This window comes from Ovis canadensis, chromosome 1, assembly GCF_042477335.2.
Source record: "Ovis canadensis isolate MfBH-ARS-UI-01 breed Bighorn chromosome 1, ARS-UI_OviCan_v2, whole genome shotgun sequence".
NCBI classification, from domain to species: domain Eukaryota; kingdom Metazoa; phylum Chordata; class Mammalia; order Artiodactyla; family Bovidae; genus Ovis; species Ovis canadensis.
The window spans coordinates 76,818,743-76,835,080 of NC_091245.1; the positions used below are offsets into that span (position 1 = coordinate 76,818,743).

The following is a 16,338-nucleotide window of genomic DNA, read 5'->3' on the forward strand; positions in this document are numbered from 1 at the left end:
TGGAAATGAACAGAGGTCATTCTGTCATTTTTGGGATTGCATCCAAGTACTGCATTTTGGACTCTTTTGTTGACCATGATGGCTACTCCATTTCTTCTGATGGATCCCTGCCCACAGTAGTAGATATAATGGTCATCTGAGTTAAATTCACCCATTCCAGTCCATTTTAGTTCGCTGATTCCTAGAATGTCAACGTTCACTCTTGCCATCTCTTGTTTGACCACTTCCAATTTTCCTTGATTCATGGACCTGACATTCCAGGTTCCTATGCAATATGGCTCTTTACAGCATTGGACCTTGCTTCTATCACCAGTCACATCCACAGCTGGGTATTGTTTTTGCTTTGGCTCCATCCCTTCATTCTTTCTGAAGTTATTTCTCCACTGATCTCCAGTAGCATGTTGGGCACCTACTGACCTGGGGAGTTCCTCTTCCAGTATCCTATCATTTTGACTTTTCATACTGTTCATGGGATTCTCAAGGCAAGAATACTGAAGTGGTTTACCATTCCCTCCTCCAGTGGACCACATTCTGTCAGACCTCTCCACCATGACCCACCTGTTTTGTGTTGTGCCGCGGGCATGGCTTGGTTTCATTGAGTTAGACAAGGCTGTGGTCCTAGTGTGATTAGATTGACTAGTTTTCTGTGAGTATAGTTTCAGTGTGTCTGCCCTCTGATGCCCTCTTGCAACACCTACCATCTTACTTGGGTTTCTCTTATCTTGGGCGTGGGGTATATCTTCACGGCTGCTCCAGCAAAGCGCAGCCGCTGCTCCTTACCTTGGGCGAAGGGTATCTCCTCACTGCTGCCCTTCCTGACCTTCAACGTGGGATAGCTCAGAACCAAAAATTCTAAAACATATATGGAACCACAGAAGACCCTGAATAGCCAAAACTCTCAAAGACCAAAAAGAGCAAAGCTGCAGGTATAACACATCCTGACTTCAAACTATATCACAAAGTTATAGTAATCAAAGTAACATGATACTGACAGAAAAACAAATATGTATATATCAGTGGAACTAAGTTGACAGTCTAGAAATAAACTTACCCTTACATGAACAATTAATTTACATTAAGAACATACAATGGAGAAAGGATAGTATCTTCAACATTGTTAATTATTAGAAAAATGCAAATCAAAACCAAATGAGATAGTACCTCAAACCTATCAGAAAGACTATTTTCAAAAAGGTGAGAAATGACAAATGTTGGTGAGGAGGTGGAGAAAGGAATCCTCTTGCACTGTTGGTAGGAACCTGAATTGGTCCAGCCAGCATGGAAGACAGAATGGAGATGCCTCCTTATATTAAGAATTGAAGTACCATATTGTTCACCTATCCCTTTTCTGGGATATTTATGAATATGAAAAATGAATATGAAAGAATATGTTTTCAAAGAATATGAAAACAGTACTCAAAAATGATATTTGCACCCCCATGTTCATTGATGCAGTATTTATGATATCAAGATATGGAAACAACTTAAATGCCCATTATGGGATGAATGGATAAAGGTGGTGTTATATAGGTATATATATTTTACCATAAAAAAAGAAGAAATCATGCCATTTGTCACAACATGGATGGACCTTGAGGGTATTAGATCATGTGAAATAAATGGAGAAAAACAATTGCTGTATGATTTCACTCATATGTAGAATATGAAAAATAATAAGCAAATAAAAACAAAAGAAATGAATAAACCAAATGAAAACAAATAAGCAGATACAGAGAACAGTGTAGTGGTTACCAGAAAGTAACCAGTAGTAAATCGGTAAAGGAATTCAACTATATTCTGACCAATGAAAACTAAATTTTGGGTGGTGAGCATGTATATATATATAGGCTACCCTGGTGGCTCAGATGGTGAAGTGTCTGTCTGCAATGCAGGAGACCCAGGTTCGATCCGATCCCTGGGTTGGGAAGATCCCCTGGAGAAGGAAACGCAGTCCTCTCCAGTACTCTTGCCTGGAAAATCCCATGGACAGAGGAGCCTGGTAGTCTACAGTCCAGGGGGTTGCAAAGAGTCGGACATGACCGAGCGACTTCACTTTCACGTGTGTGTGTGTGTGTGTGTATACACATTAAAATGAAAACCTACATAATGTTGTAGGTCAATGTTACTTTAATTAAAAAATACAGTACAGTCATGGAAATATTAACAATCAGAGAAAGAAACTTTATTACAAATTTGGTAGAGTTAATTTATTCCTTTTAGCTTTCAGAAATATTTCACAAAAGTAGATGGCACAGACTCTAATGTATAATCTTGTTGTGAGTGGGTGGTAATACATTGAGATATCTGACACCCAGTTGTTAGAAGATCAGAAAAATGCAAAGTCTAACTGAAAGGCTAATTGTGTTTTGTGTCACAGGTGGCATCGCAGCAAAGGGGAGGCACACCGTGGGGGAAGAACACACTTTCTGAAGGCTGAGAGCCATTCACTTTGCAGTATGTCCAAACAAATCTTACAGAGAAGAATAACTTTGTTCCACCTTCCTTACCTTCATTCAGGAATTTAATAATTCATTCATCAAAAGATCTTTTAAAATACATGAAAGGAAAATAATTTATTGATATACTATTCCAACAGTATTTCTCTGGTTTCAATACAGGAAGCAAAGACACTGGACATTAATTGATTCAATGAGTATCAGACTCTTCTCTCTTACCACTCAACTTTTCTTGACTCAACTGCTAGGTTGCACTTTCAAGAGCTGTTATCAACTGGACATATGGCTCTCAGTCTTTTGAATCCAATTTGGTTGAAACAATCAAACAGAATGCTGTACGGAGGGTGAAGAGGTGGAGAAAGTCATCCACTAATTCCAGATGTTTACGGGTCACTGCCCTCGCCAGCATACAGGCTGCAGAGCTTCATCGCTGCTATTTTTCAAGCCCATAATTCTTTTGGGTTATGGCCCCAATAAGTCTGATACAGAACTTTGATAACAATATAATATTGATTCTGAAATGATGTGTTTTAAATACTGTATACTTGATCCTTGGAAGCCTGGTTGCCTCAACAAATTTGTTGGCTATAAACTATTCTGTTTTTTTTTTTTCCATTATGAATCTTGAGTAAAATCAAAGGCTATGAGATCACAGTCCTCTTTCAGAGAAAAAAAAAAAAAAAACAAACATTAAGGTTATGTAACCCTGTTTGATTTTATTAGTAACAATGGATAATATTTTCAATAATGGATAAAAATGTTAATGTGTCAATAAATTTACACACATAAAAGTCTTTACTTGATGAGACCAAAGCAGTTATTATTATTACTTTTAAATAAGTGGAAAAGTGAAATCTGTATATTATCTCACATAGCAATCAGTATGATTCACACCAAAGTCTGTGCTCTTAGTGTTACTGTCTCAGTCATGTCTGACTTTTGCAATCCCATGGACTATAGCCCTCCAGACTCCTCTGTCCATGGAATTCTCTAGGCAACAGTACTGAAGTGGATAGCCATTCCTTTCTCCAGCAGATTTTCCCCACCCGGGGAAAGAACCCAGGTCTCGTGCATTGCAGGCAGATTCTTTATCATCTGAGCTACCAGAGAAGCCCCCTGCTCTAAACTGCCTTCCCTATAGAGAACTCCAGGTCTTTGTTTTTGATAAGCACAAGTTACTCAGCATTTCCCTGAAGCATAGAGTCTACAGTGGTGGGGAGCCTTGGCATTCTCCAGCTAAATGCCTTGGAAAAGGATGAGGGTGGCAGGCAGTAGGAGAAAGAGGCACTGCTGCTGGCCATAGCCAGGATCTTTCCCCTTTAGAAACCCTGCTGAGTGGAACGTGAACGTGAAATCGCTCAGTCGTGTCTGACTCTTTGCGAGCCCATGGACTGTAGCCTACCAGGCTCCTCTGTTCATGGGATTTTCCAGGCAATAGTACTGGAGTGGATTGCCATTTCCTTCTCCAAGGAATCTTCCTGACCCAGGGATCAAACCCGAGTCTCCCACATCGTAGACAGACTCTTTACCATCTGCGATCTCAGCCAAAAGGCCGAGAAGCAATAAGGGAGGAGGAAATTTCAAGTCAACCAGTTTGGCGATCCAACCAGTCCATCCTAAAGGAGATCAGTCCTGGGTGTTCATTGAAAGGACTGATGTTGAAGCTGAAACTCCAATACTTTGGCTACCTGATGGGAAAAGCTGACTCATTTGAAAAGACCCTGATGCTGGGAAAGATTGAGGGCAGGAGGAGAAGGGGACAACAGAGGATGAGATGGTTGGATGGCATCACCGATTCAATGCACATGGGTTTGGGTGGACTCCAGGAGTTGGTGATGGACAGGGAGGCCTGGCATGCTGTGGTTCATTGGGTTTCAAAGAGTCGGAGATGACTGAGCGACTGAACTGAACTGAATTTGGTGATCTACCAGGTAGGACTGAGAACTAACTTACAATAGATGTGCTTGGATAGGCTTTTATCTTGTAGCTGTGTGAAGTTTCTTCACTTCCTAAAACATATGTACAGTTAGGGAATGTGTTAGCTGAATGTTAAACTCAAATTATGTGAAACTATGAAACATGACATTTAGATTGTATTGGGTTGGAATATTTCCAATAATTGAAAATATTCATTGGGGTTTTTCTTTAAGATCTTATGGAAAAACCCAAATGAACATTTTCACCAACCCAGTAGTTTTGTCTTACTTTTAACCCAGCCCCCATCTTAGACCATGTTGCTTCCTTTCTAATACTCAGTTCAGCCTGTGTTTTTTTCTTAATGAAAAACATGAAGTTAGGAGGGAAATGGGGATAGGGAAGGTACAATTATCAATACCACTCTAAACTACAAGATTTCAGAGAAACTGTGCTATTCTTCCAAGTTAGTCTCTTTCAAAGTCTCTTAATGTACAAAATAACAGTCTGAGCAAAAACCTCAATTCTGACTATTAAGAAGTTTGAAGCAGGCCTATTAGTACTATTGTGCTTACTGACCTTTCAATGACAAGGAGTGCCAAGATATACTTTGTAAATCCAGCATACATGTACTAACCTATTTATTGAATGCCATTCAAGATTTCTACTCCAGCTTTGCCATGGTCCTTTGGTAAATATTAGACCACTTTCCTATTGGAGAAGGAAATGGCAACCCACTCTAGTATTCTTGCCTGGAGAATCCCATGGACAGAGGAGCCTGGTGGGCTGCTGTCCATGGGGTCACATAGGGTTGGACACAGCTGAAGTGACTTAGCATGCATGCATACATTGGAGAAGGAAATGGCAACCCACTATAGTATTCTTGCCTGGAGAATCTCAGGGACAGAAGAGCCTGGTGGGCTGCCGTCTACAGGGTCACAAAGAGTCAGACACAACTTAAGCGGCTTAGCAGCAGCAGCAGCAGACCACTTTCCTACTGGTGTTTCTTTTTATTTAGTTAATATGAGTGTTCTATTCATGATACCAACAGGGGGTTGTTATTCTAAGTTCTAAATGTGATTTCCTCACTTGATACTGTGTTGCAAAAATGCATTTCATAGACTATTTGCAATCACAGATTATTTCTTCAAATACCAAAGACACTTTAGCTCTAAGGAGCTTAAATACTGTATCTTCAAAATCCTTTGATTAAAAAACATTAGAAGAAAAGAAGGGATTCACAAGTGTTTTTTCAGTGCTCTCCAAACCCCACAGCACTCTACACGAGATTATTCCCAGATTGTCTATGACTCCAGATACAACCAGTTCAACTTTTGATTGACTTCGTGAGTCATTTCAGTGAAACAACCTGTCAGTTTCATATTATATAATGGTCTAACCAATTTAACTGAATTGCTAGGGAGTTTGAAGCAACCAAGCAATCAACCCAGGCAAAGCAGTTAAAGTCATTTTACCTATAGGTACAGTCTGAGTGTTTGATATGAGGTTCTGTAAGCTGGTATGCTTTATCTACACAAAAATTATGTTTTCTTTATTATAAAATATCCCTATTGTTTCAGCCTGTATATTCTTCTAAAGTTAAGTTTACATAGAAACATCCTGAATTTTATTTTTTATTTATTTATATTTTCATTGGTCAGTGTAAATTTCCTTTAATAATTTCTCCATTTCCAGTAGAATTTCATTTTTGAGGTTTAACATATCAAACCAGTATAAACTTTTACAGTTTTAGTAGATCTGGCTTCCCAGTTATTTAAGACAGAAAATGGAAATGCAAAGTTTACTTAAGAAATTTAATTTTTTCTTCTGTAATGTCTGTCTTCCTCCTCTTCATCAATCATCTTGGCTTGCCTGTCATTTCTTAGTCGACAGGTAGATACCTGTCCTGTTCCAGATAAACACTTAGCTGACAGGGATTTCTGAAGAGATGCCTTTGATTTGCTCTTACGATATCTAAACAAGGTAAATCATCTGGTGGATACAGAGAATTTCGGAAAACCTCCAAGTCTTCATTAGTCTTTTGTTTATTTTGGTAGATAGCAGTGTAGACCTCTACAGCTTCACTGTGAAATAACATTTCAATAGTGATAGATTCTGAAAATATAGTCTTTATATCCTTTATTTTCTGCTTTTGAAAATTGTCAGTAGTTTCCTCCAGATGATGAGTTGTTCAGATAGCATCCACTGTAGCTCTTTGTAATTCAGTTTCTGCCTGTGAAATAACATGTCAATCAGATGGGTTTCTCTGATGTGTTCTTTCTAACTGAGTTAACTGTTTAGCTTCTTGATTCCTTGCTGTTAATATTGCTTTGAGTCATCTAATTTTATTTTTACAATGGTTCCGTAAGCTTTCAAAGGTTCAACTAATACTTTGACTTCAAATCTTTCAACTTCTGCCTGTCAATAATCCTGAAGTCTAGCAAACTCATCAGCAAAGTTTTTCAGAACCCTCTTTAAATTTGGGGTCTCTGTAGAGACATACACATTGATATCATTCACCAGGAGTTCTGCTTTGTGTCACAGTCCGGCAGTTTTCTGCACGTAAGCAGCAGAGATTCGGCACAGCTCCCCAAAATGCTTTTCCACATTTGTGACAGCATCTTGGAATTGTCTGGTTTGGATGTCCTAGTTTCCCAAGCTGAGTCTCAACATCTTGCCTCACGCATGACTGGAGACTCTGGGCTAATGACAGGGGCTCCAAGGCACCCAGGCCCATCCTGAATTTTAAGAAAAAATAAATGTAAAATAAAGAATTTCTACATTTATCTTTGTGGTTGGTTTAGTCGCTAAGTTGTATCCCACTTTTGTGATCCCATGGATGATAGCCCTCCAGGCTCTTCTGTCCGTGGGATTTTCCAGGCCAGAATATTAGAGTGGGCTGCCATTTCCTACTCCAATAGTTTATTGAAAAGGACTCTAATTTGGCAGTAAAATCCAAAATTAATACACAGCACTTTAACAGATACCACTACTCAAGAATAGTATGAAAAAACAACAACAGTTCAGGTCAAAGCCATCTATTTTTTTCTTTTCTTTTTGTATATTTCACAGAGGAATAATTGAGACTCCATGATTATATGTGATCGTCTGAACATTATGGTTGCTTATTCACTATTCAGAACACTGAGACTTACAGGTTGTCAATCCAAGTAAGAATGAATACACTTAGGGATAGCCATTTCCAACTAAGATGTAATTTCTGGTAACAGAATTATCACTGAACCTGAAAAAAAAAAAAAAAGGACAGCATGTATGGAATAAGGGTTTTCATAGTATTACTATCAGGGAATGGAGGACAGTGATGCCCGAAAGGTGGGGAGAAATGTGGTATGCTCTATGAATTTCCCTATATTTCTATGCTGAGAGGGCTTCCAGGCCATAGAATATGAAGACAGAGTCTGGCCAACATCCTGAGTTGAAGAGACAAAGCTGGGAGTTTGAGGAAAAATAGCTGCCTAGAGTTTACCTACCCAAAGGGCTGCAGAGGAGACAGCTTCACAGAAAGAGAACCCGGAGATCTGAGCCCATCTCTTTGTTTCTTTCGCAGAGTGGTGATGAGTGAACAGGGGTGAGGAAACTACGCAAGGCCATGGAAAAAATCACCCGAATGGGTTAAAGATGATGGTCCCTGGCAGGGATATAGGGCTGAGTATAGCCTTTCTTCTCTCCAGACAGAGTGAAAAACCTCCCAGTTCATAGGGCATTACAGGGGGCTCAATGGTGTCTTCATCAATTATAGGATATTATTGATCTAAAACACTTTCTTCAGCCTCACCTAACACATCTTAAAAGAAATAACAAACAGTACCCAAGTAAATTAATTGTGACCCAGAACAAAGCTCAAGAGTATTTATGGCAATACAAAAATATCCAGCATCTAGCAAAGTGAAGCTCACAATGTTGGAATTCAATAAAAATGACTGAACAAAATAATAGAAAACTATGACTCATAATGAGAGGGGAAAAAAATCAGTTAAATGTCTGATGTTACAAATGTTATAATTAGCAAATAAAAACATTTAAATAGTTCTCAAAATCCTATTCTATATGTTCAAAAAGTATAGAAGATATAAAAAAGAAAAATTTCATTTCTATAAATGTAAATTAAAATGTTTGATAAGAATAACACACTGGATGGGATTTGTGAAAAAGCAACATTCCAGATGTAAAAATTTGCAAGCATGAAGACTTGGGAATATGTCTATTTACAGAAATAACAGAAGCAGAAACAGAAATAAAGGAGAATTTTTAAAAAATGGATAGAAAATCAGTGAGATGTGAAACAATGTTATGTGGCTAATACACTTAATGGAGTGCTCACAGAAGACAGGGACTAAAGAAATATTTGAAGACATAAAGACAGAAAAATTCCAAATTCAGTGAAGTCTATGATTCCACAGATCAATAATATCAATGAATCCCAAGTACAAGAAACAAGAATAAAACTACAGTTTGTCTAATGATGCATTTGTTGAGAACTAATGGTAAAGAGACCAACCTAGAAAGCATATTGAAAAGCAGAGACTTTGCCAACAAAGGTCCATCTAGTCAAGGCTATGGTTTTTCCAGTGGTCATGTATGGATGCGAGAGTTGGACTGTGAAGAAAGCTGAGCACCGAAGAATTGATGCTTTTGAACTGTGGTGTTGGAGAAGACTCTTGAGAGTCCCTTGGACTGCAAGGAGATCCAACCAGTCCATCCTAAACGAAATCAGCCCTGGGATTTCTTTGGAGGGAATGATGCTAAAGCTGAAACTCCAATACTTTGGCCACCTCATGCGAAGAGTTGACTCATTGGAAAAGACTCTGATGCTGTGAGGGATTGGGGGCAGGAGGAGAAGGGGATGGCAGAGGATGAGATGGCTAGATGGCATCACTGACTCGATGGACATGAGTCTGAGTGAACTCTGGGAGTTGGTGATGGACAGGGAGGCCTGGTGTGCTGCGATTCGTGGGGTCGCAAAGAGTCAGACACGACTGAGTGACTGAACAGAACTGAACTGAATGGTAAAGAGACCTTTTTAAAATCATACATATGGTGAAGAATTTATATCCAGAATATATAAAAACCTCTGAAACTCAATAAAAAAGAGAACTAATTTTTTTTAAATGGGCAGAAGTTTTGAATAGACCAAAAGAGTTATACTATTGAGGCAAATAAGCAAATGAAGCAACACACAGCACAATTCATCACTAAAGAAATGCAAATTAAAATTGCAATAAGGAACCACCACATATCTGGGAGGATGGCTAAATTTATAAAGACTGAACATTCCAAGTGAATGTACAGTAGCTCAAACTCTTATATAATGCTGAGTGCTCAGTTGTGTCCAGCTCCTTGCAACTCCATGGACTGTAGCCCACCAGACTCCTCTATCCTTGGGATTTTCCAGGCCAGAATACTGGAGTGGGTTGCCATATCCTGCTTCAAGGGATCTTCTGGACCAGCGATCAAACCTGTGTCTCTTGTGTCTCCTGCATTGGCAAGCGGATTCTTTACCACTAGTGCCACGTGGGAAGTTCCCATATAATGCTGAAGAGGATATAAAATAGTACAATTACTTTGAGAGCTTGGCAGTTTCTTAAAAAATTACACCCACCTCTACCACGTGATCTAGATAGTACACTCCAAAGTATTCATTAAAGGGCAATAAGTCTTTCCACACAAAGACTTGTAGAGTTCTTATGTTTAATTGCCAAAATCTCTAAACAAATCAAACAAGTGAACAGATAAACTTGTATTTTATATGTTTGTCACATAATTTTACATACATATTATTTTATATAATAAATATTTATAAAAATAAATATAATTTTATCATGTGTATAACATTAATATAATTATTCTATGTAAAATTTTATATAATGGAATTCTGCTCAGCAATAAAAATGAACTGTTGGTGTATTCTACACCATGAATTAATCTCCAAATAATTATGCTGAGTGAATGAAGCAAGCAAAAATAGAGTATACTCAACATAATTCTATTTATATCAAATTCTAGGAAGTGCAAATGAATCCAGAGTGACAAATTAGTCTGTAATCTAAAGTGACAAATTACTTTGGGGACAGGGCATGTGGGTGGAGTGAGGAGAGGTTGGAGAGAGCATTTATAAAAACATAAGGAAATCTTTGGGAATGATGGACATGTTCATTACTTTGATCATATTAATGGTTTCATGGGTGTAAACATACGTCAAAACTCATCAAACTGTACACTTAAAATATGTGGTGTTTGTTGTATGCTAATGTAACATCAATAAAGAAGACTGCATTAGCAGGCAGATACTTCACCACTGAGCCATCTGCAAACGCGGACATTACTATTGTCTTATTTGATGTTACAGATGATTAAATATCTTTCTATATACACATTTTAGGGGCTTCCCAGGTGGCACTAGTGGTACCAATGTAGGAAATGTAAGAGACCCAGGTTCAATCCCTGGGTTGGGAAGATCCCCTGGAAAGGATATGGCCTGGAGAATCTCATGGACAGAGGAGCCTGGCAGGCCACAGTCCATAGGGTCACACAGAGTCAGACGTAACTGAAGCCACTTATGTGTACACACGCATACACATTTTAATCATCTTGGAAACTTCTTCAACGGATTGTTTCTATTGGAGCTGCTATTTTGCCAATAACTAGTTATGTTACTGGCATAACATATCTGGCCTCTCCTGGTCTTAGGCCTGGAAGCCAAAGGAAGAAAAGCGTCCTCTGTGATGACTCATTAATCAGATTTCATTATGCAGCTAACTCTTTAGCACTGGAATCATTTATTCCATGCCACTTGCCAGAGAAATTGTTCTTTGGGAAGTTTAAAACTTTTTGTGGAAACATTTTTGTCATTAAAAAAACAGTACATGTTTCTTATAGAAAAGTTTACAAAATACCCCTTCCCCGAATTTTAAGTATACTATATAGTTATAACTGTTATTTTATGAAAAATCATATTTATATATTATGAGAATGCTCTATAAAGTTATGTAACTGGCTTTTTTCACTTGATATGAAATGACATTTTTTATACTAAAATTTTAATGGCTGTCATAAATTTAGTTATTTAGATATGCCATGATTTTTCACCTATCTCCTCTGTTTAGACATTTATGTAGTTTTAAATGGTTTACTACTATAGATAACATTACATCATTCACATTTTGCATAAAACTGTTTTTTTGGGGAAATTTCTCTGAAATGGCATTCTCTTCTTAAGCACATCCATAATCTAAAAATTCCTCTTTCTGGTTCAAGAATTCATTATTATCTACTGAACATTTGCCATGCAAGATACTATATAGTAGAAGATAAGGACCTGAATGCAGTCAAGTCCTACAGAAGCTAAAGGAAGAAGAGATGGCCATAGGAGTTTCAAAGTAATAAGTTTAAGTTTGAATTTGAAATCTCTTAAACAGTATTTTAAAAATACCGAATATGGTATTGGAAGAAGAATGGTTGAGAGTGCTGTATATCTATTCTTCTGCAGGAATTCTATGCTCTCTGTTTGGGTGTTTCCCTAGGAGGCCCCATTAATATCAGTGTAACTTGAATCACAGGTTCATATGCTAAATAAAAATTACTTCTTGGTATGGCTGGGGTTTTGTTTTTATTGTTGTTGTTGCTGCAATCCCATGGACTGTAGCCCGCCAGGCTCCTCTGACTGTGGGGTTTCCCAGGCTATAATATTGGAGTGGGTTGCCATTTCCTTCTCCAGGGGATCTTCCTGACCCAGGAATCGAACCCTCATCTCCTGCATTGGCAGGCAGGCTCTTTACTTCCGCACCACTAAGGAAGCCTGACTTAATGTCTACCTTGCTGATTTTAATGTTCATAGAAATGATACCAAGATGACAGTTTTTGAGATCCTTAATGTTAGTATGCAAAAAAAAAAAAAATCCACATAAACTTCAAAAGTTAGAGAATTTCATAAAATTAAAATGATGTATTTTTTTCAATGTGTGTAGAAATGTACTTCCACAGAATTCAGATTTATTATAAACACATTTTATTGGAAAGTGTGCTGTTGGAAATATTTGCAGAATCATTAGTGGTGTTGGGTAGGCAAGAATGAACCATATAGTAAAGGATAAAAAAGAGAGAAAAAGAGCAGTCAGAGGCAAATTAAAATCCTGGCTGAATAAGCACAGTATTGGTAATAATGTTATATTGATATCAGTGAAAAGACAAATATTAAAATGTACTTTGAGGGTTATTTGGTTCACTATTGTGAAACTTTGAAAATGCTCATTCACTTTGAAATGCTCAGGGAATTTTGATAACAATGGACTTTGGGAATAATGTCTGATTATTTAGAGAAGGGAATAATGGAGCTGGGCTTCCCAGGTGGTACTAGTGGTAGAGAATCCACCTGCCAATTCAGGAGACATAAAAGATTAGGTTCAGTCTCTGGATCGGGAAGATCCCCTGGAGATGGGCATCGCAACCCACTCTAGTATTGTAGTCTTGCCTGGAAGTCCTATGGACAGAGTTGCCTGGCGAGCTACAGTCCATTGGGTCTCAAGAGTTGGACTGGAGTGAAGCGACTTAGCACACACGCACATATGGAGCTAAGGAAAAATACTGGAACTTATTCTATTCTGGACAGTAGTAAAGGCCTGGGATTATCTGGACAGAGGGACATATGGCCATTTAGTCTTCAGCATTCAGAATTCAGCAGGAAACTACTAAAGGGTTGTTACTATCATTAGTCTTCTAAAAGCAGCTGTGAATAAGATAGAAAATGATTCATAAATACAGACACTGGTTCTGCCACTCCGTCCCCTACCAGCCCTAACAGACATTCTCAATCAATCGTGAATTTTTCCCCATTAAACCTAACAGGAGCTCGGAATCCTTCTTAATGTAATACCACACGTGTGTTCACTACCCACAGATGGGCTTTAAAGATATTTAATATGGCTTCCAAATCTGAGATATATTGATGTTTCAGTGTTCTCATTACCTGCTTATTTGATAGAACTCTTGTGAAGGATACATCAAATAGTTCATGTTAAAGTGCATTGTTAATAAAATGCTATAAACTGTTAATGCAGAGATGACAGCTAGGATGATTATTTGTTTATGCTTATAAAAATGTGGCTAATGCACAAATGAGCTAAATTCCTTTACCTACAGCCTAGAAGCCCTTCCTGTAGGCAGGCTTTTTCGTTAGAGTCACATTAACTCTTGCACATGTGTTTTCCATTATATGGTGTGTTTGCCAAGGGCAGGGCAGAGTATGTGTCTTTCATCTTTGTATTTCTGGGACTTGGTATAACATTAAAAATATAGAATGTGCTCAATGTTGAGCTAAAATTAGAATATAAAGCTAGATAATTCAAACTCGCCATTCACTTTTACTACAATCTCAGATGAGGCCGGCAATTCAGAGCTGTACCTTCCATCTGCATTAGGCATTTTCAGCCACTGTGAGCTTGGATTTTATATAGTTTAGTCTGGATGTCTTTGTCCAATTCTGTTGTGATATTTATAAGCCAACACATATGATATTCTTCTAAATTATGTAATAATGTGCTTGCATTTTGCTGGAGATGGTTCCCAAAAGATAAGTATTAATCCGACCACAAATATATTTACTTTCTGAGATTCAAGGACCTAAAATAGTGATAGAATCTTTGACTGTGTCTTTGTTCAGCCTTGCTACCAACCGGCAACTGATTTTGAGATTCTAAAAAAAAAATATTTTCATATGTGTCCTCTTGAGCATCGTGCACTTTATTTCCTAAGAATTTAGGATTCAACTCACTCTACTCCGAAAGTGGTGCATTTTAGTTTATAGAAATATTGAGACAGCAACGCCCTGGCAAATTTGTTTTGGAAGAAGAGATGACTATTTCACGCTCATGTTCATACTGCCTTGGGAGAAATTTGTAATCTGGATCCCACAGCTGTTGCTAGGTGAACCTGTGGGGTCGTTTTCCTCTGGCTAAGCCAGTAGGGGGTTCCCACCTCCTGTCTCTCCAGCAAGATGCTCTCTGCATTTTTTATTACTTGTTGTAACCTTAACAACCGTGTTTAGAAATGCATGATTTTTTTTTAAAAAAATTCTCTTTATAAATTATGTATGCTGTATTGACTTAAAGTCATGCTCATTCACAGGTTCTGCATTTGAGAGAAAACAAAGAGGATTTGGATAGGGCTAGATTCTTAATGTATTTTTCAAGAGAGGGAGCTAAAAGGGAAAGCTAATTTTTTGACTATCCTAAGAGATGGCTTTTGGACTGATGCCATAAAATCTTGTGTGTATTTGTGTGTATGTGTGTGTACGAGCACAAGAGACGTATCCCTGAGTATTAGCATGAGATTGATCTATTTTACCTGCCTCTCCCTCAGAGCACTGAGCTACTTCATTCAACACGTAACTCTAAATGCCAAGGCTGTGAGACCCTGTGTAAAGCTATCAGCTGAAGGAAAGCAGAGATGCCACATTTTAAGAGATAGAATTTTCCAAGAGTAGACAGAGAGGGGCAGGTGGTTGGTGCCAAATTTTCTGCACCACTATGCACCTCAAAGCAAAACAGTGTTTTGCAGATAGTAAATTCTAGCAAATATCAGTCTTTTGTAGTCTATATTCTTTGAGGAATGTTTTGGTCTGTTTAATAATTATACTTCTGGGAGAAATGAAAACATATTAGCCATATGTTTTTTGCATAAGATAAATATACCAGCCTCTGAGAACACCTACTGTTTTTGTTTTCATAAAACCTGCTTTAGGAAGGAAAAAAAAAAAAGAGACATGTTTTTTAAGGTTTGCCCCTGATATTGATGTTCTTGTTTTTAGAGTTTCTCTCTTTAGTCTGAGAGGAGGCCTTGAGGTCTTTGGGGCTATTCTTATCTTTGACTCACTTGATCCCCAAAGTTGATTTCTCATTTTTAAAATGCATATGATATCATCCATCTGTGTGAATAATGGCATAAGAATGAACTCACTGTTAAGAATCACTTGTGATTTGGAAAGGTTGGTTTCTATAGCTTTTAAGTGCATAAAACTGAGTTGATGTGTATAATGAGTCTTTTTTTTCTTTTTTTCATTCAACAGCAAGATGTTTCCTTCACTGAGCATTGAATGGGTCTTATGAAGAATATTTTCAAGTGGTGCCTGCATTTTGACTTTACAAGGCCATCATTACTGACTTTACAAGAGCTTCTGTGGATATATGTTGCCCTATCACCAACTTTGCTGGCGATTTAAATTCAGCACTAAATTGGCTCCAAGAATGTTAACCAACGAATTTGGATAGCACAGTTTCTGACATCTTATCTAGGGGAAATCTCAGCTGTTCCCCTGCAGAAATAAGTTTGGAGCAGGGCTGCAATGCAACCTTAATTACAGGGCAGATGAACCAGCTACAAACGGACATTCTACTACCACATGTTCTGTTCCAGAGAAGGATGCAATCAGTTCAAGCTGTTTTTGACTGATGTTTCAGATCATGGTCTTGTAAACAGGTCTGAAAATAGCTGCTTTTTAAAGACTGAAAATTCCTGTAATTAGGGTATGCCTTAAAAATTAACCCTAAAAAAAAAATAAAGATTGGAGGATGGAGTAGCTTGCAGTTTTGAATTGCTAGCTGGATGGGTGCAGCACTGTTCTTAAAAGCGGAGGAAGCAGATCATTAGAAGGGATGTGTCTAAAAGCTGTGTGTCAGAAAAGAAAGGAAAATGGAGTTTCCTTGGTGCTGGAGAACTGTGTAATTAACTGGGATAACAAGCACTGATATTTATTGTGGTGGGATGCAAGGAAGAAGCTGAAAAACAAAACTCCTGGTGTCTCTGCTCCACATCTGCCAAACTAATTTGGGGGTAATTTTATCATTTTAATCTGTGTGATGTTCTTCCCCAGTTGCTAAAGTACCCTGGTGTATACCAGATGTCAAACATTTAATGATGTCTCCGAGGTTCAGGATGGATTGGATTGCAGGTGTTT

General features: G+C 38.0%; 1 protein-coding gene and 1 pseudogene across 2 annotated transcripts in view; one reads left to right on the plus strand and one right to left on the minus strand.

Moving 5' to 3' along the window:
- SNX7 (sorting nexin 7) overlaps positions 1 to 15,957 on the plus strand; it is a 173,555-nt gene extending 157,598 nt beyond the window's left edge. For both annotated transcript variants that reach the window (XM_069598468.1, XM_069598482.1), the window contains one exon: positions 15,451 to 15,957. In XM_069598468.1, coding sequence (XP_069454569.1) covers positions 15,451 to 15,477 — 27 coding nt within the window. In that variant the 3' untranslated portion in view covers positions 15,478 to 15,957. The remainder of the gene's footprint in view (positions 1 to 15,450) is intronic.
- LOC138429363 (CBY1-interacting BAR domain-containing protein 1 pseudogene) lies at positions 6,172 to 7,043 on the minus strand (annotated as a pseudogene).
- Positions 15,958 to 16,338: the final 381 nt, after the last annotated feature.